Source organism: Danio aesculapii, chromosome 14, assembly GCF_903798145.1.
Source record: "Danio aesculapii chromosome 14, fDanAes4.1, whole genome shotgun sequence".
Classification (NCBI taxonomy): domain Eukaryota; kingdom Metazoa; phylum Chordata; class Actinopteri; order Cypriniformes; family Danionidae; genus Danio; species Danio aesculapii.
The window spans coordinates 38,844,378-38,871,108 of NC_079448.1; the positions used below are offsets into that span (position 1 = coordinate 38,844,378).

Sequence of the window (26,731 nt, forward strand, 5' to 3'; positions counted from 1 at the left end):
TCAGTGCAGCGGCAGCAGTAATGTGGTCCATGTGTTGGTCCATTGTGGAACAGAAGGAGCTGAGTCGAAAGGCAAAGCTCTTGATTAACCGGTCAATCTACGTTCCTACTCTCACCTATGGTCATGAGCTTTAGGTCATGACCGAAAGGACAAGATCTCGGATACAATCGGCTGAAATTTGATTTCTTCGCACCCTTATAGATGAGAAATGAGGGTGAGGAGCTCTGTCACCCGGGAGGAGCTCAGAGTAGAGCCGCTGCTCCTCCAGATCGAGAGAAGTCAGCTGAGGTGACTCGGGCATCTGTTTCGGATACCTCCTGGATGCCTACCTAGGGAGGTGTTCCAGGCATGTCCCACCGGGAGGAGACCTCGGCAAAGACCTAGGACACGCTGAAGGAACTATGTCTCTCGGCTGGCCTGGGAACACCTCGGGATCCCTCCGGAGGAGCTGAAGAAAGTGTCAGGGGAGAGGGAAGTCTAGGGTTCTCTCTTGAGACCCCCATGTCCCAGCCCAGGATAAGAAGAAAAAAAATGAATGCATGAAAGATATTTGGAAAAATTAAAATTGCTTAAATTAAAAATGGAAAAATAAAAACGTACAGTACATTTAGCAAAATCTTACAAAAAAAATTGAGTTTTTTTTGGCAATTTTTTTTTTTACGCAGTTTCAAATGACAACAGTTTTTTATGCATCTACAGGTCACATATTATAAAGATAATAGTACTACAATGTTCTTTGCACTCTAAAGAGTTTCAAATATATTCTATGTCAAAAATATATGATACTTCATCAAATGGCCAATTTTATTTCATCATTATAATTCAATGTACATTAGTCAACATTTGAAGTGAAACATAAATGCTTTTCAAAACTTCTACAACAAATATGGGAATTGTTCAATCGTATTAGAACAACTTTGATGAAAGGTGATGATCCACTTTAAATGTTGACTACAGTATTTTGTGTATTTTCTAAATACAAAATACAATATTTGTATTTTCATCCACTGTATTTCATGTTTTAAAAAATAAAACTATGAATAATTCTATATTTAAAATTGTGTGTAGTTAGTTTGATATTTCAATGTTATTCATATTCAGAGAGAGACATGTTTTAAACAAAGTCAGATTAACATTTTTAATAAGCAATCAATATTTTTCAGCAATGGCTAGAGAGAACACCGGGCTTGGAGGAAGATGGCTTCAATTTTTGGGGGAAGCTGGAAAAAAATATCTTTGAGGGGCTCAGGAGAGAGAAAGAACATATTGAGGTTTGTGGAGGATCTTTGGATAATTCTGAACATGTATTTCTCAATGTACTGTATGTTGTAAGTGACGATTCCTGCTGCTTCATAATAGAAAAAAACAGCCTCAGAGAGGAAGGAGGAGATGCTGGCCGAGCTCATTAAGCAGAGGGACATTTTCTTATCGCTCTTTGATGAGAAAAGGCATGATCACCTAGTAAGCACAGGTCAGCAAAGCTCTCTAGAGAGACAAAAATGTCAAGTGACGTTTCCACTGAAGATCTGCTTGTGTTTGTGCAGGTCAGAGGAGGCTGTCTTATAAAGCACTGCAGGGAGCTCTGATGATCTACTTCTACAGGTAAAGCTTATCTGGAAGTTGATGCATTAATCTTGCAGCCAGGTTTTGAAAAGTATATGCTGTATATTGTATATGCAACCATACTTTGGGGCTGGTAGGATTTTTGCATGTTTTTTGAAAGTTTTTATGCTCAACTTTTTACTCAAAATACTGTTTAAAAAACTAATATTGTGAAGTGTTCTTTTGAAAATAATAATTACATTTTTTAATGCATTTTCATGCTGTTATTTATTCCTTTGAATGAAAGCCGAATTTTAGCTAAATTATTCCAGTCTTCATGGTCATGTGATTATTTTCTCAAGTACCATTTTAGGATGTTTTATTTTAATAACATTTTATAATTTTCAATGTTGCAAGTCTTAAATCTTTTGTGAAAATATTCATATTTTTTTCAGGATTAGAAAGTTCAACTGAAATATTCATCTTTTGTATCATTATAAATGTCTTTGCTATTAACCTTGAACAATTTAATGCATCATTTCTGAATAAGATAATTAGTATCTTTACAAAATCTTACAAAACCTAAACATTTTGTGTTAAAAACTAAAAATATAAACTAAAATATATATCAATACAATTAAACACATTTTACAATTAACATTATATGTTAAAATCACATATAGAATTTAATAAATTTTACATACAGTAAAGAATATATTTATCAAGCACATACATGTTTGTGTGTGCAAGGAATATTCAATTTTTATAACTTGTGTTTATTTTGTTAAAATAATATTTTGACATATTACATTTAAAGAATTTGACGTAAAATATAAGGCAAAATAATGAATTAGGTAATCAAAAAAGTGTTTTGAAAAAAACCAAAAAAATAATAATAATAAATCAATAAATGTATGTATATATATATATATATATATATATATATACACACACACACAGTACACACAGTATATATACCTGACAATGGTCTTGTCATCAGTCCTAGTTGTAATAATAACTTGACTTCTAGTTGATCATTTTGAAAAGTGGCAGAAGGTAGATTTATCTGTTGAACTGCATCCCAATCATCACAAATACTACAGAAGACCTATTGGAACCTGCATGGACCCAAGCTTCTCACATGACTCAGGTTTGGTGAAGGAAAAATCATGATTTGGGGTTATATTTAGTATAGGGGTGTGTGAGAGATCTGCAGAGTGGATGGCAACATCAGCAGGATAGTACTCCACATTAACGTTCCTGAAAGCAAAGAAGGTCAAGATGCTTCAGTATTGGCCAGCTCAGTCACCAGATATGAACATTATAGAGCATGTCTGGGGTAAGATGGAGGAGGCATTGAAGATGGATCCAAATAATCTTGATGAACTTTGGGAGTCCTGCAAGAACACTTTCTTTGTCATTCCAGATGACTTTAATAATAAGTTATTTGAGTCATTGCAGAGATGTATGGATGCAGTCGTCCAAGCTCATACACAATATTAATACACAATACACAATATTAATTATTTTTCCACTGCAACATGACTTTATATTCTATACTGTACATTATTGCTGTTACGTGACAAGACTCTTGTCTAAGCAGAGTAAGACCTTACTGTCCTAATTAAATAATTAATTAAGGCATGATCATATTTTATTTTGGTAAATTAAGAGTAATGTAGAGGCTTTTGCCTTTCATATAAGCCATTTCTGACACCAAATGATCAACTAGACGTCAAGTTATTACTTGTTGTTCCTAAAAATTTGATAGGCAACAAACTCTGTCTCATGCTACTTCTTGATATACATAATATATCACAGTGTTTAGATAATACTCTAAGGTACTTTAAAGAATACCATGTATGTCTACTTAAAGAAATGTTTTGTTCCCCATCTGCTTTCAGGGAGGAGCCTCGATTTCAGGTTCCTTTCCAGCTGCTGACGTCTCTAATGGACATTGACACCCTCATGACCAAATGGAGATGTATGTGACCCCACCAAAAACATCAAGCATCAAACCTGCAAATAAAACTGACCTAAAAACACCCCATAGGGCAAAAGCCTCTTAGAAATGTCAACACTGAGAACAATACATTTTATCAATAACGAAATTCATCTTTTTCCTCCTGCATAATTTATCCCTCAATCTTCCCCTAGACAACCATGTGTGTATGGTGCACCGGATGATTGGCAGTAAAGACGGCACAGGTGGCTCATCAGGCTATCAGTACCTGCGCTCCACTGTCAGGTAGGCCAAATAATCTGGGACAAATCCAGTCTTCCATCTCTGCATCTGTCCGAGCCATCCATGTGAAACGCAATGCTGGAAAATGACAACTGGCAACCATTTGCAAACACAAACCATTAAAAAACAAGTGCAGAATGTATTGGTAAACCAGAGCATGTTACTTCTTTCCAGTGATCGCTACAAGGTGTTTGTGGATCTGTTTAACCTGGCGACGTTCCTGATTCCGCGAGACTGGGTGCCCAAACTGGACCCGAGTGAACACACCTTCCTGTACATGGCTGAATGCTGCGACAGCTCCTACTGCAGCAGCAGCGACGACTCTGACTGAACAGATGGAGGAATGAGGAGAAGATGGACAGTGTTTGCAGAGAGAGTAGAATACAAAAACAGCTTTAAAACTCACAAGTCTACCCATTTTTTTTAAATGGAAGAACAAGAGGAAATAAAGCGATGCTGGTTTTACAGATGTTCCAAAATGTCTATATCAGTCAGACTGTTGATGCACTTTTGTATATACTGTCAATATAATGTAATATTCTGACATATACTGTATGTAAGAACAGAGTAATAATTGTAAATTGTAAATAAAGAGTATACATATATACAAGTATAAAAATACATTAGTTTATTTGAACAAAGTAACTTTCGGTACTGTTGGTATTCTTAAAAATGCTAAAATGTGCAAACAGAATAAAAGGTAAAGTTCATAGTTAGAAATCTTATGTTTATATCAAATACAATACAAATCAAATACAAATCAAATACAAATGTTTATAAAACAGATTCTGAATATCTGGTACACACTGTTCTGTAGTAATAAGCACTTTTCAAACTAAGGCTTTAATTAGCATTCACATTTTCTTTTCACATGTTTTCTCAGTTGAGCTGTGTCTCTTGCATTACCGGTAAAAGGTTTGGAAACATTACGTTTTATTAAAGTTTTTAGAAGAAGTTTCATTTGCCCACCTGCATTTATTTGATCAAAAACACGATAAAATAAATATGTATATTTAAAAAGAATTCAATTAAAAATATATGTTTCTATGTGAATAGATTTTAAAAGGTCATTTATTATCCCAGTCTTCAGAATCACGTAATAGTGTTCTTATATGTTGATTTGCTGTTGTAATCAATAATAATGGCCCATTACTAAAATGGGTTTATTTTTGCTCTATCTAATAGTGGAATGTGATACATTTTACTTTTCAAGAATCTTTGATGATGAGAAAGTTAATTAAAATGTAATATTTTGTAGCATTGCAAATGTATTTACTCACTTTTGATCAATAAAAGTATTTTTATTGCTATTGTTTGCTATTTTAAAACACTTTTGATCACAAAAGTATGTAGGAGCATTATTGTTTTCAACATTAACAATAATAGCCACTAAAAAAAAAAAAACAGAGGGCGACACGGTGGCTCAGTGGTTAGCACTGTCACCTTATGGCAAGAAGGTTGCTGGTTCGAGTGCCGGCTGGGCCAGTTGGCATTTCTGTGTGAAGTTTGCATGTTCTCCCTGTATTCGCATGGGTTTCCTCTGGGTGCTCCAGTTTCCAGTCTAATGATGTGATATAGGTGAATTGGATGAACTAAATTGTCTGTAGTGTATGCGAGTGTGTATGGGTGTTTCCCAGGACACAATATTTTGTGGCTAGTGGCTGGAAGGGCATCCGCTGCATAAAATATATGCCGGAATACTTGGCGGTTCGTTCCGCTGTGGTGACCCCTGATAAATAAGGGACTAAATCGAAGTAAAAGAATGAATATATTTACACAGTCAAAAGTTACATTAAATATAACTAATTCATTAATTCACTTTTCTTCGGCTTATTCCCTTTATTCATCAGGAGTCGCCACAGCGGAATGAACCGAAAACTTATCCAGCACGTTTTACGCAGCGGATCCCCTTTCAGCTACAACCCAGCACTGGGAAACACACATACAGACTCGCATTCACACTCATACACTTCGCCCAATTTAGCTCGTTCAATTCACCTATACTGCATGTCTCTGGACCGAGGGGGAAACCGAACCACCCAGAGAAAACCCACACCAACACAAGGAAAACATGCAAACACCACTCAGAAAAGCTGGGGTTCGAACCAGCGATCTTCTTGCTGTGAGGCGACAGTGCTAACCACTTAGCCACCGTGCCACCCCTAAATAGAAATATTTAACAATATTACTGGTTCAACCAGTTTTTGATCAAATAATTATGCTCTTTGTGAGCAGAAAAGACTACTTCATAATGAAATCAGAATCAGAAATCGTAATGTTTTCAAACTATGGATCGGTAGTTTATAACAATACAACATAACAATATAAAGCATGTTGTGCATTTCATACTTAGTGACAGTGTTTTCTGAAAATGAAAACATTCTCAGGGACAAACTTACTGAAATCCGGCTCTGACTGATTATTTTGGGCTACACTGGCTGGGATTAGGAATATGATCTAAACTTGCTTTGCAGTTGAGAGGCAAAAGGATTTGTAAACCCGTGAGAATTTGTACAAGTCTCATCATCTACATTGGAGGATTTCCATCCTGAGGGTGATATTTTAAAGCCCCGGTCTGCCACGGATTATTGACAATTACACAGAAACAGCAGAAACACTGTCCGCAACTCCTGCGAAAAGAGAAAGAGTGACTGGTGATTCTCATCTGACATCGCATGAAGTCACTGGAAGTAATTGACAAACAAGATCACAATCTCTCAAAAACATCATGAATTTAAACATGATCAACCAGGCATTTATTATTTGATTTTTGCATCGCAGGCAGTTTTGAGTGTTTGCCAACTGTCCAAGCTCTTGATGAATATTTATGAAACCACACAATGTCTCACAGCAGCAGAATGCATGGGTTCACTTGACTGTCGACAAGGTAAAAAAAGCACTAAAAGTGGGCCACAACTACGTAAACTTACCACATATATCATCCCCTATTTTAATGTAAGCATATCCATCGTCACCCCATGAGGTCCCCCATGAATTGCGTACAATCCAATACGGCACTTCCCCTGTGAAAAATATGAAAACATATCAGCTGTAATACACCTGAGATGAGAAATGATTAATAACTAGTCATGTTCACACACAACTATTGGCAAAACAAATACGCTTTACTTAGCATCCAAGGTAAGAAATATCAATATTATATCTAATAAATAACTACAGTATGACTATATATGCGTGTGTGTGTGTGTGTGTGTGTGTGTGTGTGTGTGTGTGTGCGTGTGTATGAACATTTATTACACAACTCTCTGGAATACTTGATTCTGCTTGGTCAATCACTACATTTCAAGCTATATTATTCCCTGACAACAACCGATTAAATTAATACTATATAGAAAATGGTTTTGTCAAAAGGTTCACTAGTATAACATGAGTATGTTTCAAGTAAATTAATATATAATTATATAAATATCTAATATAAAATTTCAAATCTTTAAAGTATATTTTGTATAGTTTTTATTTCAGTTTTAGACATTTTTTTTTTACATCTCTACAATATTCATTATGAAATATATATATATATATATATATATATATATATATATATATATATATATATATATATATATATATATATATATATATATACAAAATAAAATTGGTAAAAATGAGTTCCTGTGTACTCATTTATGTCGAGAACTAATATATATATATATATATATATATATATATATATATATATATATATATATATATATATATATATATATATATATATATATATATATATATATATATATATATATATATATATATATATATATATATATATGAGGGTTGGGTTGATATACAATGCCATTGTCCATCACCGATAGACATCACGATGCTGAGTACTAAAAGACTTGTATTGTAAATAAATCATATGAACATTTTAATATTACTTTTATTATAATCACAATAATATTAGCAAAATAAATTTTAAAACTAAAATATAAATGTACAGACATTTACACAAGTAAATACACAGATTCAGCAATGGGCTAAAATCTGCGTAAATCTGCAGATTTCTGCATGTGCAGATTTTGTGTGGGCCTAGTTATTGGTATAACAAAGATCATGCGAGTCAGGTAGTTGAAACATTAGGCTACAATAGTTTATTCATTATGACTTAATTAATTAGTCATAAATAATTATTTCACCGCACCTACGAGGACAATGCCATCGCGATGTTTTACATTAGACATCGTACATATATATATATATATATATATATATATATATATATATATATATATATATATATATATATATATATATATATATATAGTTAACTATGATAACATAGTTCCAAACTAATCCAAAACATTCTCAGTATTATAAAAACTTATGACAAAGTGATTACCTGCAATAACACTCATTTATTGTCTCAGTATTGTGTAATCTAACATCATGACACCAAGCATCAATTTTCTTAATGTTAGAGTGACAGTGCTTAATTCAAAGTACAACATAAACAGCAGAAAACAAATCGAGGAGAGGATAAACGCAGCGGACAGCTTGCTGATTACACCGCAGACACATCAAGCAGTTTTCTGGGATGTTGGCGCTCTGCCCGTGTTTACCAACTCAATTTTGCGCCCCTGACAGGACGTAATCCGTGAAGGCCAGCGCTCTGAACCTCTCTATGCTCTGAGGCACAAGTAAAGAGTGTTAAAGCAGCCGTGTCTGCGTGTGTGTACCTGTGGTATCATAGCCGGTGATCAGTACGGCATGGTTAGCCTTGTGGCTGGAGCAATGGTGCTGAATGATGCCACCCAGATAATCCTGCCAGCTGATGGCATCCACTATGACAACAAGAGGCCCGAAATCCACCAGTGTACTCATCATCACCTCCTCCTGTCCACTGGAACAACACAGCAGTCCTATTGGACTTGATATATACGTTGCAACCCAGGCTCATTCTGAAAACGTACCACTACATTATATATACTTCTGGAGACAGACAAATACATCCAAGGAGGTATGTTTTATTTTTGAGGTTTTTGTTTTCACGAATCCACCAGAGGCCAACAGGTTTAAAAAGCAATCCAGGAAAAGAAAAGCCCTCACCTTTTACCACATTCTCACCCTGCTATTTACTTTATATTATATTATATTATATTATATTATATTATATTATATTATATTATATTATATTATATTATATTATATTATATTATATTATATTATATTATATTATATTATATTATATTATGGCTTTTGTTTCCGTCTTCCCGCTTTCTTGAACCATTCTTCGCCGGACTCGAACCCCATTATCATGGTCAACTCATCTCTGCATCTCAAGTCCGCCGAATTACATGGAAAGATAACAGGAGAAACTGGTAACAGCAGGAAAGCCATCCATACGGAGGTAAGTGGTCAGCTGGTAAGCGAGAATAGGAATGGCATCATGCACCCCAGAGCGTTCGTTTTAAAGATGTAATGCAGCCAAATATACTTTTAGCTACATAATTTGCGATCTCCAGAAATATAAGTATATGGGGCATGTTTTTCAGAATGAGCCTATGTTGATACAATGCCTACTGAACTACTACTTAGTACAGATGCTAGATTGCAAATTAAAAGTAATTATGATCAGTCTGTCTGTGCAATCTAAAAATGAAAAAAAAAAAAAAAAAGACTAAATTAAAGCTAATAAAATCAAGCACTAACAAAACTTTTTCAGAAACTCGTAACCATTGAATTCCATATTATTTTTTCTTAATATTATTATAAATTTACTATGAAAGTCAATGGTTTCCAAAATTCTTCAAAATATCTTCTTTTGTGATCAATAGAAGAAAGAAACCGGTTCCGAACAACGCAAGGTTGAGCAAATGATGGCAGAAATGAAATTTTTGACTTAACTATCCCTTTAAGTACATTGATAAAAATAACACCGTCAGCAGTTATGTCATAGGTTGACAGGTTAATCTAGGTTAACAAAAACATTATAAATAATTCTGATAAATGGCAGCTGTTTTGTTTGCTTACAGGGTTCATACACATTTTACAACAAACATTCCATGACTTTTCAAGGACTTTCAAGTCAATTTTCATGAACTAATGTTTCATGCAATGTCTACATATAGGTGGTAAATTATGAGAAACGTTTAAATTTATTACAGCATATGATAAAACATGCAATAATTTAAATTTATTTTTAAATCTATGTAAAATAGATGATGCTTACACAGCACTAATAATGTGAGAGCATGTTTTTGGCCAAGAAATGAAAAAAGTAAAAACGACTAACCTCCATTCCAATATACAGATATTTGTCAAACTAATTTTAGATAATCTTAATAGATATTTAAACTAGTAATAGTAGGTAAAACTACTTCTATTATAATGCCGTGATCACACAGCATTTTTCTTCCTACAGACTTCCATTCATAGGCATGTGAATGCGGTAGACCAGAAATGAAAGCACGCGACAAGTTTCGCATTTCACTGTATTCGAAAGTTAAAGCTTGGTGAATCGCGTCACGCGATTGCGTAAGACCAATAGAAGATCATTTACATGAAGAAATTTAAAATATGGAGCAATCGCTCACTTTTATTAATGTCTAATCATATTGTTTAACCCCGGCCCTTTTCACACCACCGAACGACAGAATTTCGCAAGCATAAGCTCTAGTGTGACTGCAGCTTAAATCGCTTTGGACAAAAATGTCTGCTAAATGACTAATGTAAATGTAATTTCCATGACTTCTCCAAAACCTTGTGGGTTTTCCTGTTTTTCCAATATTTTTCCAGGCCTGGAAAATGCCATGTCAAAATGCCATGACTTTTTCAGGTTTTTCATGACTGTATGAACCCTGTGTTTAAAACAAATGATCACCTAGAAATGATAAGGATCTGCTAAGTATTATTATATTAATATATTACTAAGTTCTATTATTAAGTATCACACAGACCCACACACATGCAATTAACAATGTTATGGCATGATATTTAAGCCAGGACTTTTTTTATATGATAATGAAAATAAGTTGCCACAGAATAAGAATTCTTGTGAACACTCAATTTTGACAATATTAGATTTGGTGTCGGGTGACGCAGTGGCGCAGTGGGTAGCACGTTCGCCTCACAGCAAGAAGGTCGCTGGTTCGAGCCTCATGCCTTGTGTGAAGTTTGCATGTTCTCCCCGTGTTCTTGTGGGTTTCCTCCAGGTGCTCTTGTTTTCACCACAAGTCCAAAGACGTGGTACAGGTGAATTTGGTAGGCTAAATTGTCCGTAGTGAATGAGTGTGTGTGGATGTTTTTCCAGTGATGGCTTGCAGCTGGAAGAGCATCCACTGTGTAAAAACATGTGCTGGATAAGTTGGCGGTTCATTCCACTGTAGCGACCCCGGATTAATAAAGGGACTAAGCTGAAAAGTAAATGAATGAATGAATGGATTTGGTGTCAATTTGCCAAGTTAACAGATGTCTATGTGTCCATTTTGAAAAAGTGACTCAACAATGCTGTCCGGTTATTATTCCGGTTTTCAGTGTCATATATGTTAGACTTTTCATTTATTTTACCCATTGTTAATATTGATGTTGCTGCTGCTGTTAATCACGTTACCTGAAACTGACATTTAAAGGAATACATCAAACCAAAAAAATTTAAATTTACTCACTATTTACTAACACTCGGTTGGTTCCAAACCTTTATAAGTTTCCTTATTCTTTTGAACACAAAAGACGATATTTTGAAAAAAGATGGAAACCTGTAACCACTCACTTCCACCATAGGGAAAACAAATACAATGGTTGTCAATGGTTACATGTTTCTAAATATCTTCTTTTGTGTTAAACAGAAGAAAGAAACACAAGTAGGTGTTAAACAAGTGGAGGGTGTCAATAATGACAGAATTATCTAATCCCTTTAACATAAAAAACTATCCATTTCTCAAAACCCATTTCTAAAAAAAAATGACTGAAATGACAGAAATTAGAGATAAAAGTGATATTACAATATTGACAAAAGATTGTAAATAAAACAGCATATTCAGATCAGTGTTTTTGCTATCACGGTGTCAAAAACAGAAGTAAAACTTTCAATAAATATTGCCTCTGCACACTGGTTATAGGGCACATGCTAAATGAATCAATATTGGTCAATCTTTAATTCTGACATAATCACAGCAAGTACACCATGTAAGACACAGACTGACATCTGACACAAATATAAGCCCACGAAACACAGGTCAGTTGGTTTGGCATTCGACCAGTAGTACGTGAGATTTGTGAGCATAAGTGTAACTGGCCGTTCAGCACCTGACCCTGAGTCGCAAACACAACTGACAAGAACAAATGAGTAAGCATAAAATTCTGGCCCCCGTCCCAACAAACCCCAACCTTGAATTTGAATAGTACACCAGCTCTACGCCGCACTTAATGCAAAAACACAGCTGACTGCCGATGTAAAGCGCCATCTGCATATGTTACATCCATTACCTGAAGTCATAAGCGGAGTAATTCCTCACTGCCACTCCAGCGTGAGCCTGAGGAAAGAACTGGCAGACTCCATCCGCGCCTTTGAACGGATACTCCGCCTCACTCACTAACTTCAGCTTGCTCTGAAATGAAAAAGACATAAAGCAGAATATTAGGATGCGCCAATTACAAAATATCTGAGCAGATAAACACCTTTAATCAGCATCTCATGTGGCTCATACTGACAGCTTTACTTTACTGGAGTGTTAATACTTTAAGAACCAACGCAACAAGATAATTAGTTAAAATCTGTATTACAATCTTAATTAAAAATCTTGTTTTACAAAAAAAAGCCCAGATGTCCTTTAAAAGCTTAGGATGTGATCAGACGTGATCAAACTTAATTACTGCTTTTTAACGTGCACTAAAATTATGTTATGTTTGGTAAATTTAGGGAACAGGACACAAATGATAATATTGTAATAATTAATTAGCTAAAACTTATCATAGTGGTGGTGGGTTACACTACTTTTTAAAGTTTTTGAAAGACGGTGCCTACTAAACACAGATGTATACTTTTTAAATATTTATTAAAGAGTACTGTAATAAAAGTCATATCTGAATGCTGAATTTTCAGCATTTTTAATACAGTCTTCAGTTTCATGTGATCCTTTAGAAATTATTTTAATAGAGCTGTTTTATCATACTCAATACTTTTGGGGTTCTGTTATATTTCTGCTCTGTGCAGTGCTCAAAACATTTTTTTGCTACTTGTTCAAAGTACTTATTTAAAATGCATTGAATCAACACAATTCTTGAGGTTTCTATGGGACAAAAATTTTTTAATGTTTAATCTGCTTAAGTTAACTTAATCGATTTGCATTGGGATAACATGAATGAATTGTGTGGAACCCAGTATTTTTTATAGTCTAACTGTGTTGCCACCAAAAGTGGCAAGAGCATCAAAGTAGCCGGAAGTCATTCATTTTCAATGGGAGCCGGTGGCGATAAACTGCAAGGTGTGGCGCATCTTCGCTGGTGTGGGCGTTGAGGAGAGTTGAAATCAAGTAAATTTTATGGTAATGAGCTGTGACGTGGTTTGACATCAAGCAATTGGAATGGTTAAGTCCATCGCTTGAGAGAGTTCCAGAGAACACAGTCCTGTGAACTTTGGGACAGTTGGGGAACAGTTGTTCCCAAGGGTTTGAATATTGCCATTGGCGAATTTCCAATTATTTTAAAGGTTACTGACGAGTGATGTGCATTAATGTTACATATACATATATATACAATTGAATTCAGAATTATTTGCCCCTGAATTATTAGCCCCCTGTTTATTTTTTCCCCCCAATTTCTGTTTAACGGAGAGAAGATTTTTTTCAACACATTTCTAATCATAATAGTTTTAACAACTCATTTCTAATAACTGATTTATTTTATCTTTGTCATGATGACAGTACATAATATTTTACTAGATATTTTTCAAGACACTTCTATACAGCTTAAAGTGACATTTAAAGGCTTGACTAGGTTAATTAAGTTAACTAGGCAAGTTAGGGTAATTAGGCAAATTATTGTTTAATGATGGTTTGTTCTGTAAACTATTGAAAAAAATATAGCTTAAAGGGGCTAATAATTTTGGCCTTAAAACGTTTTTTAAAAAATTGAAAACTGCTTTTATTCTAGCAAAAAAAAATTCTACAGAAGAAAAAAAATATCAGTCATACTGTGAAAATTTCCTTGCTCTGTTAAACATATTTTGGGAAATATTTACAAAAGAAAAAAAAATTCAAAGGGGGGCTAATAATTCTGACTTCAACTGTATATATATTTTCTCATGCTAATTATAAAAACAATACAAAACAGCATTGCTGCTTGGATAAGTGGAGCAAAGCCACAACCCACACAACAACTTGATTTTCCATAATTAACATTCAATGAATTTTATAAAGATTGTGCAACATTTTCAAGCTATAAAGCATGTTTTTATACGGGAATGCAATCGATTTGATGATATGCTGCAATAGTCCCTTTAAAAATTAGATCAACGTAGCAAATTTTTACGCTCTCGCCGCCAGAGCTGTGAAGGCGGCAGACAGTGTTGTCGCCAGGGTGGCCACTCTCGTCGCCTTTGGTTTGAACGCACAATAATAAAACATACAACATATCAAAGTCTCTTTGGTGTTACCCTGTTTTAAAAAACAAAAAGTAAACTGGAAATTGATTGTGTATGATGTCATTAACATGGTCACACAGGTCACGGTATGTTCTTCAAAACATTTGGGATAATGTCACTACATAAATCAGCAAAACAAATAACCTGGTTTATTAATGACTTTCAATGAAAAAATGTACATATATTGCCTTTCATATTATTATTGTTATTATTATTGTAAATATTGAAAGTTGTGCAGCTTAATGTTATCGCTTCACAAACATCAAGGTCTGAGTCACTAATTAAAATGGCTTATTTGACCATTCTTCAAAACATTTGGGATAATGCAAGTAGAGATGTTATCAATAAAAATATATAACCCTGATCTAGTGTTTTATAGACATTTGAATGAAAAAACATACATATTGTGCATTTAATATTATTATTCATTCATTTTCCTTCAGCTTAGTCTCTATTTCAGAGGTCGCCACAGCGTAATGAACTGCCAACTCTTCCAGCATATGTTTAACACAGCGGATATCCTTTCAGCTGCAACCCAGTATTAGGAAACACTCATACTGTATACACTCAGTTACACGCACACTCATACACTATGGACAATTCCGTTTACCCAATTCCCCTCTAGCACATGTCTTTGGACTGTGGGGGAAACCGGAGCACCTGGAGGAAACCCACGCCAACACGGGGAGAACATGCAAACTCCACACAGAAATGCCCACTGGCCCAGCGGGGACTCGACCCAGCGACCTTCTTGCTGTGAGGTGACAGTGCTAACCACTGAGCCACCGTGGCACCAAATATTATTATTCTTATTATCAAAACTGTGCTGCTTAATGTATTCTCTTCACAAAAATAGGAAGAAAAATAATTGCAATTTAAAGGCCAAAATGAGGGTGATCCTGTATAGTGTTCCAGTGTCATTCAGCATACCTGAACACCCACCAGGTGTGTCCAAACAATTTAAACAAACTGTTATGACTCCATGATCAATAGCTATCCATTTATAATATGAATAAATTAAATTCACCAAATGATATCATCATAATAATAAAAAAGACAATACATATGACAGCACCTGTGTGAGCCAGTAGAGAGCCTCAACCGGAGATCCACCATTACAGCCCTGGTTTTCATAGGAACAGTCTATAACCTGCTGAACACTGAGCTGCTGTAGTTTCCCACCATCTTTAGCAGACACTGATTCAGTTGCCTCTACGATACTGAAGGCCCAGCATCCTCCACACTAAAAGAAAATGCAAGACGGAGAATATCTCTTAGACCATTCTTACATGAGTGAAAGTTGAATGAACAAGAAAATAGCCTAATCTTAACATCTCCATCTTACCGATCCCTGATTATGGACTGGTCCGACAACTCCATGGTCCCTCCAATCAAATCTGGGCGGAATATTTGCTTTAACTTTAATTTCAGACTTGGACTGGTCAAACTTTGGAGCTGCCTCAGCCCTAGCTGTGAGATATTGTTCTGAGAAACAAATCAAACATGTCAGATGGTACTTTACATGTATGTCCATCTGCAAGCATCTGCAGTCTACATTTTATACTCACCTTTAAATTGCTTTTGAGACAAGTAAGAGAATTGGTTTACTCCATATTGGGCAGAGTGGTTTGATTTTCCAAGAGCTGAGTTCAGAAAGGCCTGTCTCTGTAGTGAACTCTGCATCGAGATAAAACAACATGTGACCAGAGGCATCTCGCATAACAGGTGAAACATGAAACTTTTCCTCAAGTGATTAACAGCCCATGACAAAAAACTATTGGCATTACTAGTATTGTCTTATTTAAGTCACTTTAACATAATAAAAGTTCAATGGACATATAAGGTTAATTTGATTCAGCCTAAAAAATTAAGGCAACCAGGATTTGAACAAGCAGCATAAAATGATTTTTGAGTTTAGTTCATAATAAAAAATAAGTTTTGTTATATTTACTGTAGGACATTTACAAAAATATCTTCATGGAACATGATCTTTACTTAATATCCTAATGATTTTTTTGTCATTAAAAATGATACTTTTTACTAATACATTTTTATTACCATAAATCAGGGGTGTCAAACTAAGTTCCTGGAGGGCCGCAGCCAGCTCAGTTTAGTTCCGACCCTGCTTCACCACACTTACCTGTAGGTTTTAAACCAGAGGCATCTCGCGTAACAGGTGAAACATGACACTTTTCCTCATGTGATTAACAGCACATGACAAAAAAAACTATTGCCCTTACTGGTATTGTCTAATTGATTTATTTTAAATGTGTAACATAAACCCTACACAATTTTTCAATTTGTAGTGAGATAAGGTGTTAATAGTAATTATAGTTTTAGCAGGTGGTAATTATTATAGCTTTAAATACTCCAAATACAAAACCTAAGTGAAGCCACTAAATTGCAATGGTGATCTTATTCATATAAAGGCTATTTTCACTATGTATTAGTGGTCATATTTATGAGAAGAAAATAGATGAAATGTCAAATTTCTGATTTTAAAAGTCATGGTTATGACACTCTAAGTAAAAACTATTTATATGATAAGAATAAATAAATAAATAGATATTTTTATCTAATATTAAGATTAATAAAAAGTTTAAATTATAAATGTGACAAGTTTCAGTTTAAAAGTCAAAATGATAACATATTTGATAGAAATTCATAATTTAATAGTAGAAAATAAGACAGAAAGTGTAAAACACAGGTTGATAACAAAAAATAATGACTATGAATAAAACTATGAAATTCTCAAAACTACCTGTTCAATCTTCACATCATTGTCAGTTGTGCACATCAAAGAAGCTGTTTCTCATTCCTTTAAACAAGTTACAAATGCTTGCAATTCTCTGCTGTTTCCTACATTCTCAATTGCTTATGTCATGTTGATCCAAATGTATTAATTTGGTCTCTGTCTAAATAGTCTCACCCCCCACAACATTTAATCCTTTGTTCATGGCATAAGTTTTAACATGCAAAATGACTGAACAAATTATCATATTTTATCAATATGCATTTTTCTATACATTTCCATTAGACCTTTTATTTTAAATCGGTCTACAATTGGGAAATTTCTCCCTGGTGAATTCCGACTTTTTCAAATGAAGGTGCATCTCAAAGGGGATTCCCATGTTCACATTTCTACTTTTGTTTTATTTTTTCTTTGTGCTATGCAGCACTGTCTTTTCCTTTCTGTGCCACAATGACATGATCTGTCAATAAATTACAGTCCAAAGAAATAAAATTAACCATGTTTTACATCAGACAGCCCTCCAGAGTACAGTTATATTGACAACATGACCAAGTCATTTGACTGTCTTATCCTTACCCTGACAGAAGGACAGTTTTTATTCTGATAGCGCTGACACCTTCATTGATACAGAAATTTTGTTTTGAGAGGTGAACTAAGGATTTTGACTGGCTTTTGCATGTAATCCATGCTGTTTTGTTATTTGTACGCGTTGTTTTGAGAAATGTACTTACTGTTTTGAAAAAAATTCAATTGTGATCTGAGTAATGTACCAAAGCGACTGAGAAAAACTAAGTCAAACTGGCGACAAAAAAACAAACACTAAACTGTAAGCCTACAATTTCATAATACTGAGATTACACATTTGAAGTAAAGCTAACTAAATTTAATGTAGAAATTATGACGTAAAAAGTCAACCTTAACGTTAGATAGCCTAAACAAAAAAATATTTTATTGCTGGTAGGCCTGTGTAAAAAAAGGACTATTTTTTTTTATAGTTTGACATACGTTCATCATAACGACTAAAATGCTATTTAGTTCACTCACACACACTCTGACCGAAGTGATTTTGTTTGAATGAGTTTTATTTTATTGCTGTAGTTTGAGAATTTTATGTGTGTGTGTGTGTGTGTGTGTGTGTTAGTGTACTGTATATACTGTACCTGGTAGTTAATCCGCCTCTGATTGAGTTGATTGTTTACATCTTGTAGAAATGTATCTGAGTGCAGATGTCGGTCTTCCTCCGTCAGAGATTTTCTAATGACTTCGAGGCTGGTGATTCCTGTGAGCAGGTCTTGGTAAATTATCAAAACAATAAATGTTAAAGTAAGCGCCATTTAAACGAAGTCATTAAGTAAACGTACAGCAATCCTTTAACAAACTTCAGCGACTTTCATTTCTGCTGTCGATTATTTCCCGGATCATCAACATCTGTGTTTCTCCTGCAGCAGACCAGCCTGCGCAGCGCTCTACTGCCATCTAGCGGCATCTGAAGTCATTACCTGAGCGCGCCCTTATATTAAAAACAAAAAGCACCGAGGGAATCACAAAGAGGTTACCTTTATCTTTCAGTAAAACCTATTTGATCAAAAGTACACACATAGAACAATGTAGGTTACTATGTAAGTATATTAATTAAAAACTTCCACAGTTTTGTAATATAAAAATAAATTCAAAGTGGTTCTAAAAAAATGGGTTCCACACAATTCCTTCATGTTGTCCATACACAGATGAAGTTGACTTAATTGTTTTTACAAATTTAAGTGGATTAAACATAAAACAGGTTAGTTGCCCCCCAAAAACTAAAAAAATCAGAGGTGTCAAACTAAGTTTCTGGAGGGCCACAGCCAGCTCAGTTTAGTTCAGACCCTGCTTCACCACACTTGCCTGTAGGTTTTAAACAAGCCTGAAGGACTTAGTTAGTTTGATCAGGCGTGATTAATTAGGTTACATAATGAGTTTGATGCCTGTGCCATAAATGGGACACTCTACACTCTCAAAAATAAAGGTACGAGAGTTGTCACTGGAGTGGTACCTTTTCATAGAGTACACATCTATAACGAACGGGTCCTTATTAATACCTCAAGGGTACATTTTAATACCTAAAAAGTACAAAAGTGTACATCTTGAAATTATTAGGTACTACCTTTGTGGTACCAATATGGTACCTTTAAGTACAAATATGTGTGTTTTGAAAAGGTACCACCCCAGTGACAGTTCTCATACCTTTATTTCTGAGAGTGTTCCAGAAACGTACATAATCAGTCCCTGAAATGAAAACATAAATACAGTAGTATTTAATCCCCAAAAAATTCTAAAATGGACTGATGGTTGATATCTGTGAGTTGTTCTGTAAAGGAATATGTCTTCATTTGGTTCTCAGATTGTTTTTTAATTAAAACACTTTACAAATGTACAAACCCTGTCATTGTCCTTATCCTCAGCCCAATTGAAAATACAGCTTTAATAGTTTTGTTGTGCTAAAAACTGTTATTTAGAAGAAAATAAACTTCAGAAATCACAATTTTAAGTTGTTATCATTCACATCAATTGATTCAAAACATGAAATTATAAATAAATTCTACAAATAAATAGTATTTTACAATTGTTAACATGTTTTCTGTCCTGTCACATTTGCATTATATTTAACAAAAAATGCGTGCAATACACCTTTAAGGCAATGAGGAAGTGACATCATTTGATGGAGAAGAAGCTGACAGTGATCAAAAATGTGTTCTATCATTGAACTGTAATATTTTATGCTTGTTTTGAATTTTTTTTGGAGGACAACAAGCTTAAAGGTCAGGCTCTGTCACATTTTTTATAAGTGAAAATGTACGTTTCTGATAGAATGTCCCTAATAGTCCTGTGGAATTTGGTTTTGTTATCCAGGGTCACTAACAGTATATAATGTATAAATAATACTAAAAAAGAAATGAGCCATGTTGTATTCAATTCAAACCTCACCCAAAGAATGACAGCAGCACAGGCAATTCTGACAAGTTTAATGCTGAGGCAGTATGTAACATAGGTAGCCCATTATCATGACCCACATAAAGCAGAGCCTTTACTCACTGAGTTTACTCAGAGCAGAGCTTCTGCCCAGTCCTGAACGTAACTATATGACAAAAAAACAAACCCGATGCAGAATCAGCAGCCCAGTAATGGTCACAATGTCACGACCCCCCCCCCCCCCCACTAAAAAAAAAAAGAAAGAAAAAAAAAAAAGAGAACGCAAAACAGACAGACACTCTTGTGCACGGACAAGATCCAGGAAAGACAAACTGTGCTAAGAGGCCACTTGAGAAAGAGAGATATATGAATTATTATATGCAAATACTGTATATATTCATATATATTTATGTATATTAGGTCCCCTTGCTTGGAACTGATTAGTATTCGCCATAGGTATTCCATAGGATTTTCTTTAAATACATGTTTCAAACATTTTCATTCTATGTACAGAGAAATACTGTATATTTCTACGAGGAAGTAACGGTGATTTGTCGAGGAGTTTTCCAGTGCTATCAGACCAGCACTAAACGTGAAGCTGCAGCATGTTGAGCACATGAAGGACGAGTTCGTTCGCATCTGAGTCGCCGTTTAGAGCTACAAAAAGCAGAGATACAAAGCAGACAGTCTTCAATAAAGGCTCAGTTTTCCCATCCAGCTTTTATGACCGTCCAAGAGAGAGTTTTCCCCATCTGGAACAATATAAGCACTGGAACGCAAATTACATACATGAGACGACGGTTGAGACTACATTTGTGGAGAACCAAGAGAACCAACTATGAGGTACTTTCCACATCTGATGTCTTTGAAAATGTCTTTCAGAGAGAGAAAAACAAGTGTAAAAGGAGACTGATGATGTGCAATAGTCCAGTCACATCCGCTTGAGGCGATGAAGGTTCTACAGCGGTAGAGTTTATTCGCCAGAGTCAGTGTGTGTTCACTGTCAATTCTCCATTTTACACTCAGAAAGGTTGTTCCCCAAAGTCTGGGTTTTGGGAAGAGGATGATGGAGGAATGGGCTTGAGGTGTCAAGGTGCGTGTCCTCAGGATTTGTTGTCATCGTACATGTCCAGAGATGCCTGGATGTCTGGAAGCTCCATCTCACAGACGACGCTGCGCGGAGACACAGAGTTACGGTTGAAGAAATGACCAGCTGAAAACAGATAAACAGCACGTTATTGCAGATCAAAAGACTTTTTTTGTGTATGAAATGAGAAAGATGAAAGGAAGGAATGGCAATAAAATATTTAATATCCTGCTACTGCTGGAAAATGAAAAAAAAAAAACTTGCATAAAAGCTGTGCTCAAAGCTGACATTTCATCTCAGCACAAAATCAATGTCGGTCTGTTTTGTGTAATCAACACTTATTATGTCCTTCACACCAGACCAATTAATTACCATCAACCTTCTCAGTGGAAATCAGAATGTGTTTGTGTAGGTGTTTTGTGAATAAACAGATCCTTGATGTAAGTGGATTTCATGGGCATATACTTTGTCTACGTTTTTCTATTTTATTTATATTACACTAATAATAAATTTACTGTAAATAGAACTACTTTAACCACTTTAAGTGCTAGAACCTATAAAGAACTTGTAATGGTTCTCCAATGGTTCTTTGGGCTGGTAACGTTCCTGGGGGACCACCAGCTCTGCACATTTCGCATGTCTCCTTCACCAAACACACCTGATGCAGATCAGCTCATTAGCAGAGACTGAAAGGGCTGTAATGGGTGTGACAGGCAAAGGAGACATCCAAAACATGCAGTTTTAGTGGTCCTCCAGGAACGTGGTTGAGAAAAACAGTGCTCCTGTATGACTCACTAACGCCCCATTCACACGGGGTTTCAGCGTCAATGTTTTACAGAGGGCGTGTATAAAGTTGGGGCTGACGCAATCATCATAGCAGCGTCAGCCAATGAAATTAGTCAGCAATAGGCCACTGTCTGAGCTGGTGTATTTGCATAAAGCGATTAGATTGGCTGACGCTTCCGTCGGCGCTTGAAAAGTTGAGCAAGTCCCAACTTTTGCAGCGAGCAACGTCTCTGAAGTGGTGCCGACGGATCCACAATGCAGTTCGGCAATGCCTGACGTCACCCACTCAAAGTGAATGGGAAGCGTTAAAGCTGACGCCCCGTGTGAATGGGGCGAAAAGTGGTTCTTTGGCTTGCAATCAAAGGGGAACCACTTTAAGTGCTATTTAGCGCCGTTGTTGTTGTTTTTTTTTTTTAAATAGAGTTTAGTGCTACATACTGTAGCACCTTAATCACCACAAAGAACCAATGGAGCACCATTACATGTTATAGCAGTGGTCTCAAACTCCTGGAGGGCCACAGCTCTGCAGATTTTAGCTCCAAACACTTCCAACTCAAACCCGCTAAAGGGTCTCTAGTAGTCTTGAACACCTTGATTAGTTGGATCAGCTGTGTTTGCATAGGGTTGGAGCAAAACTGTGCAGAGCTGCGGCCCTCCAGGAATCGAGTTTGAGACCCCTGTGTTATAGGTTCTACACAACATTTAATTGGTCCCAATTATTATGAGCCAAATAACTGCTGAAGAATCTTTATTATCTTTGTATACACATAGATTACTGTAAGTCTTTATTTATAAGCTGTATAAACTGTAGGCTGTCAAAATAGATGTGTATAATCAGATACATTGAATTATGTATCAATAAATAGCTTGCATCGGCTCATATATTTCTATATATAATATATTTATATATATATATATATATATATATATATATATATAGACAGCATATTAAATACAATCGTCATGTTTGGCATTTTGTACGAAAAATATGATGAAGTTATTTTGAATAAGAAATGGTTTTAGCACAGCATATAGCAGTGAGAAAGCAGACAGCCCTTGAGATTCAGCAGATTTAGAATGAATCCCAAACATCCTCAGCTCCAACATTTTATAGGCCTACAGTTTTCGTTTATCTTCCTGCTAAATTTCTAAACTAAGTTTCACTTGAAATGTAAATGAATGTGAAGGTCTTCAGTTCCCACATCTTCAGAAAAACAACCAAATGTTACGGTGATAAGATGAAAGAGAATCTCCAGCAGTTATTTTATGTGACCCTTGTTTGACCCGTATGGTCAGCAGATGGTTCTTGATAACTTTCCACCCACCCATGCTTTAAGCGACGAATCATCACTCAAGAGATACCATTTGCATATTATTAAGATTGAAAATGAAGCTCTTTGTTGGAAAAAGAGCATAGTTTTATGCATAATTTAAAGTGGAAGTTAGGTTGAGGGACGCAGATAATAAGTTTTTTACTGTTTCAAATAATGTTTCTAAAAATAAAATGTCAAAATATAAATGAAATGTTTCCACTGTCACAGAATTGTATGTCAAAATATGAATGATTATGAAAATTAAACACACTTCGTACTTATTAAAATAGGTGATTGATAATATGTCTTGACAAACATGAATATGTCTTGATAATATGGCTGATAAATAAGTAAAACTTTATGTCAAAATATAAATAAATATGAACATTAAACAACACACTTATTAAGACCCGTACTTATTAAAGTGCTGATAAATGGGTAAAACCAAGTGGTTTGAAGAAAATTTGTATAAAGTTAAAAATGACAATTATTTAATCAACAAAACTGTGATCCTTTATGTATTTGCAAATAAAATGCAACCTGTGTGTAAATAAATACACAAAAATCAAAAACAACAAAAATGTAATGTAAAGTAATTGAAATGTGTTGGACATTTTAATCCCCAAAAGCAGGGTAAACTTGCTTACAAATGACTTTTATTACATTATAATAAGTGATAATGTGTACAGGTTAAATCACTTTTCTGACTTTGAAACTAGTTAATTTAATTGGTAAAGGCCTAATAATGTATATTACATTATACAAGTATTCCCACAGCTCGTTTGGATGCTTTTTTTAGGTTTCCATCTAAACTCTGCAGAAAAAAAGTGATTATGGACTGAATCTGAATAGTCAAATGACCTTGAGTTACACAATCCTTATCCCAACAGTAGGCTGATACAAAACACAATCTGTCCTCATAGAAAGATACAGTATTTTTAGTCCCCTTGGCTTGACTTACAGTAAAGCACTGTAATGTGCCTCAGTAAATCAATATCATATGTCCAGTACACGTGATATGATAAAATAGGTTTGCAATATAAACATTAGATTCAGAAGTTTTAAAACTGTATAAAGGAGTACAACTAGCACTAGTAACTATAAGCATATTCTACTATTCAGCACAACAAAGCCTTTTGCACAAAATATTTTTAATAAACACAAAAATATCAAATTTCACATTTGGTTTACAAAGGACTTTATAAAAAGTATACAAATTTAAGACATCATTAGAGGAAAAATATTAGTCTATGCTAAAAACAAAATAGTGCTTGTTAAATATTGCAAATGCGTAAAACAGAAATATAGTTCATCAGCAAATCATCCAGTGAAAAGCTATGAACATGTTTACATCTACAGAAGAAGTGAAAGTTCGCTCTATTAGGACTACTAATGAGAACATGTGTAAGTGAACTTGAAGTGCAAGCAGCTTTCCGGGATGCATTTCTGTTTTTAGAAATTGGGGCTCCAGAAAACATCTTCATTCCAACATTGGCCTACAAGACATAAACACACACATGCAAATATTTAGCAAGAACTGCTGAAATCATGGAAATCTCATTATTCAAAATCTTTATTTAAAGTGCCACTATTATGCTATTTTAAAATTTCCTAATTTTGTTTATAGGACAAACCTTATAATGGGCTTACAAGAATTCAAGGTCAAAAAACTAATTCATTTTCTCATAACGCCCTGCATCATCAGCTCTTTTCTCAAAGTATCTGAAACAGTTTGTCTGAGGATTATACAAATGTGTCTCAAACTTTTAAGCTTGTGCAGAAAGTAACATTTAAACACTATATTGATGACTAGGCCCACATGAAATCTGCATCTGCAAAAATCCACAGATTTCTGCAGATTTTTGGCCCATCATTGTTTCTATTTATTAACTGGTGTAAATTTATATTTATTCATTTTTTTTTAATATAATTTCAGTACAATTGTATTGACTAATATGAAAATGTTTATTTGATTTATTTACAATAAAGTTTGTGAAGTAATATTATCTTTCTTTTAGCAGATACAGTTGAAGTCAGAATTATTAGCCCCCTTTGATTTTTTTTTCTTTTTTAAATGTTTCCCAAAATATGTTTAACAGAGCAAGGAAAATTTCACAGTATGTGTGATAATATTTTTTCTTCTGGAGAAAGTCTTTTTTGTTTTATTTTGGCTAGAATAAAAGCAGTTTTAAATTTTTTAAAAACTATTTTAAGCTCAAAATGATTAGCCCCTTTAAGCTACATATTTTTTTCCGATAGTCTACAGAACAAATCAATTGTTATACATTAACTTGTCTAATTACCCGGACCTGCCTAGTTAGCCTAATTAACCTAGTTAAGCCTTTAAATGTCACTTTAAGCTGTATAGAAGTGTCTTGAAACATATCTAGTAAAATAGTATTTACTGTCATCATGGCAAAGATAAAATAAATCAGTTATTAGAGATGAGTTATTAAAAATATTATGTTTAGAAATGTGTTGAAAAAATCTTCTCTCCGTTTTTGGGGCAAATTGGGGGAAAAATAAACAGGGGGGCTAATAATTCAGGGGGGCTAATAATTCTGACTTCAACTGTATATTATATAAGATACTTGCTTTGTTTACCAAAGAAGTGGATCTTATTGGATTTGCATTAAATAAAAGTTTTAAAAAGTATTATTATTTATTTCATAAATCATTTCGCATAAATCTGCAGATTTATTTTACAAAATCTGCAGATTTTTTTTTACAAAATTCTGCACAGAAATAGCAAAAAATGTGCACAGATTCTATCTGGTTCTACTGATGACTTTTTTCAGGATGATCCAGAAAATAATAATTTTAAAACATTGTTTATACATTGTTTAACACATTTTGTACATTCACATACAGCTGAATTATATACATTAAAATATACATAAAATGGGGCAAATTAATACAGTTAGATAATATATACAAATTAATGTCAATGATTAAAATTATATAGTGTTTACAGCTGCCACTATGGCACTTACTATGCATTTACTATGTATGGAAGCTTGTTTCCATAATTGATAAACAATAAACTAAAAGTCTGAGTTTATTTCTTATAATTCTCACTTTTCCCTCTACACCTGAGAGTTTGTACCTAACAGTTATGAGTATCTCACAATTCTGATGTCACTTCTTATAATATTATAATATATATTTTATGTTATATAAAATATGTTATGTTACATAATTTTTTTTAATAAATATTTCCCAAATTATGTTTAACAGAGCAAGGGAATTTTCACAGTATGTCTGATAATAGTATTTTCTTCTGGAGAAAGTCTTATTTGTTTTATTTCGGCTAGAATAAAACCATTTTTAATGTTTTAAAAACCATTTTAAGGTCAAATTTATTACCTCCTTTAAGCAATTTTTTTTCCAACTGTCTACAGAACAAACCATCGTCATCCTGCCTAGTTAACCTAATTAACCTAGTTAAGCCTTTAAA

General features: G+C 34.5%; 3 protein-coding genes across 4 annotated transcripts in view; 1 reads left to right on the forward strand and 2 right to left on the reverse strand.

The window, feature by feature from the left end:
• tdo2a (tryptophan 2,3-dioxygenase a) overlaps nt 1–4,511 on the forward strand; it is a 13,722-nt gene extending 9,211 nt beyond the window's left edge. Inside the window, exons 7-12 of the mRNA XM_056472782.1 lie at nt 1,164–1,271; nt 1,360–1,471; nt 1,545–1,602; nt 3,447–3,526; nt 3,700–3,790; nt 3,962–4,511. Coding sequence (XP_056328757.1) covers nt 1,164–1,271; nt 1,360–1,471; nt 1,545–1,602; nt 3,447–3,526; nt 3,700–3,790; nt 3,962–4,118 — 606 coding nt within the window. The 3' untranslated portion in view covers nt 4,119–4,511. The remainder of the gene's footprint in view (nt 1–1,163; nt 1,272–1,359; nt 1,472–1,544; nt 1,603–3,446; nt 3,527–3,699; nt 3,791–3,961) is intronic.
• A 1,528-nt stretch (nt 4,512–6,039) lies between these two features.
• ctso (cathepsin O) lies at nt 6,040–18,579 on the reverse strand. The gene is made up of 8 exons (XM_056472776.1): nt 18,300–18,579; nt 15,956–16,064; nt 15,733–15,872; nt 15,463–15,630; nt 12,233–12,354; nt 8,485–8,648; nt 6,718–6,810; nt 6,040–6,417 (listed from the first exon to the last, which is right to left on the reverse strand). Exons 1-8 carry the CDS (start codon nt 18,471–18,473, stop codon nt 6,383–6,385), a joined length of 1,005 nt encoding a protein of 334 aa, XP_056328751.1. The 5' UTR covers nt 18,474–18,579; the 3' UTR covers nt 6,040–6,382.
• Nucleotides 18,580–20,326: 1,747 nt separating this feature from the next.
• rnf130 (ring finger protein 130) overlaps nt 20,327–26,731 on the reverse strand; it is a 79,683-nt gene continuing 73,278 nt past the window's right edge. The window contains exon 9 of one of the 2 annotated variants that reach the window (XM_056471962.1): nt 20,327–21,301. In XM_056471962.1, the coding sequence (XP_056327937.1) occupies nt 21,192–21,301 (110 nt within the window). In that variant the 3' untranslated portion in view covers nt 20,327–21,191. Of the gene's footprint in view, nt 21,302–23,870; nt 24,771–26,731 lie in introns of those variants that run through there. The other variant, XM_056471961.1, reaches the window with a different exon arrangement.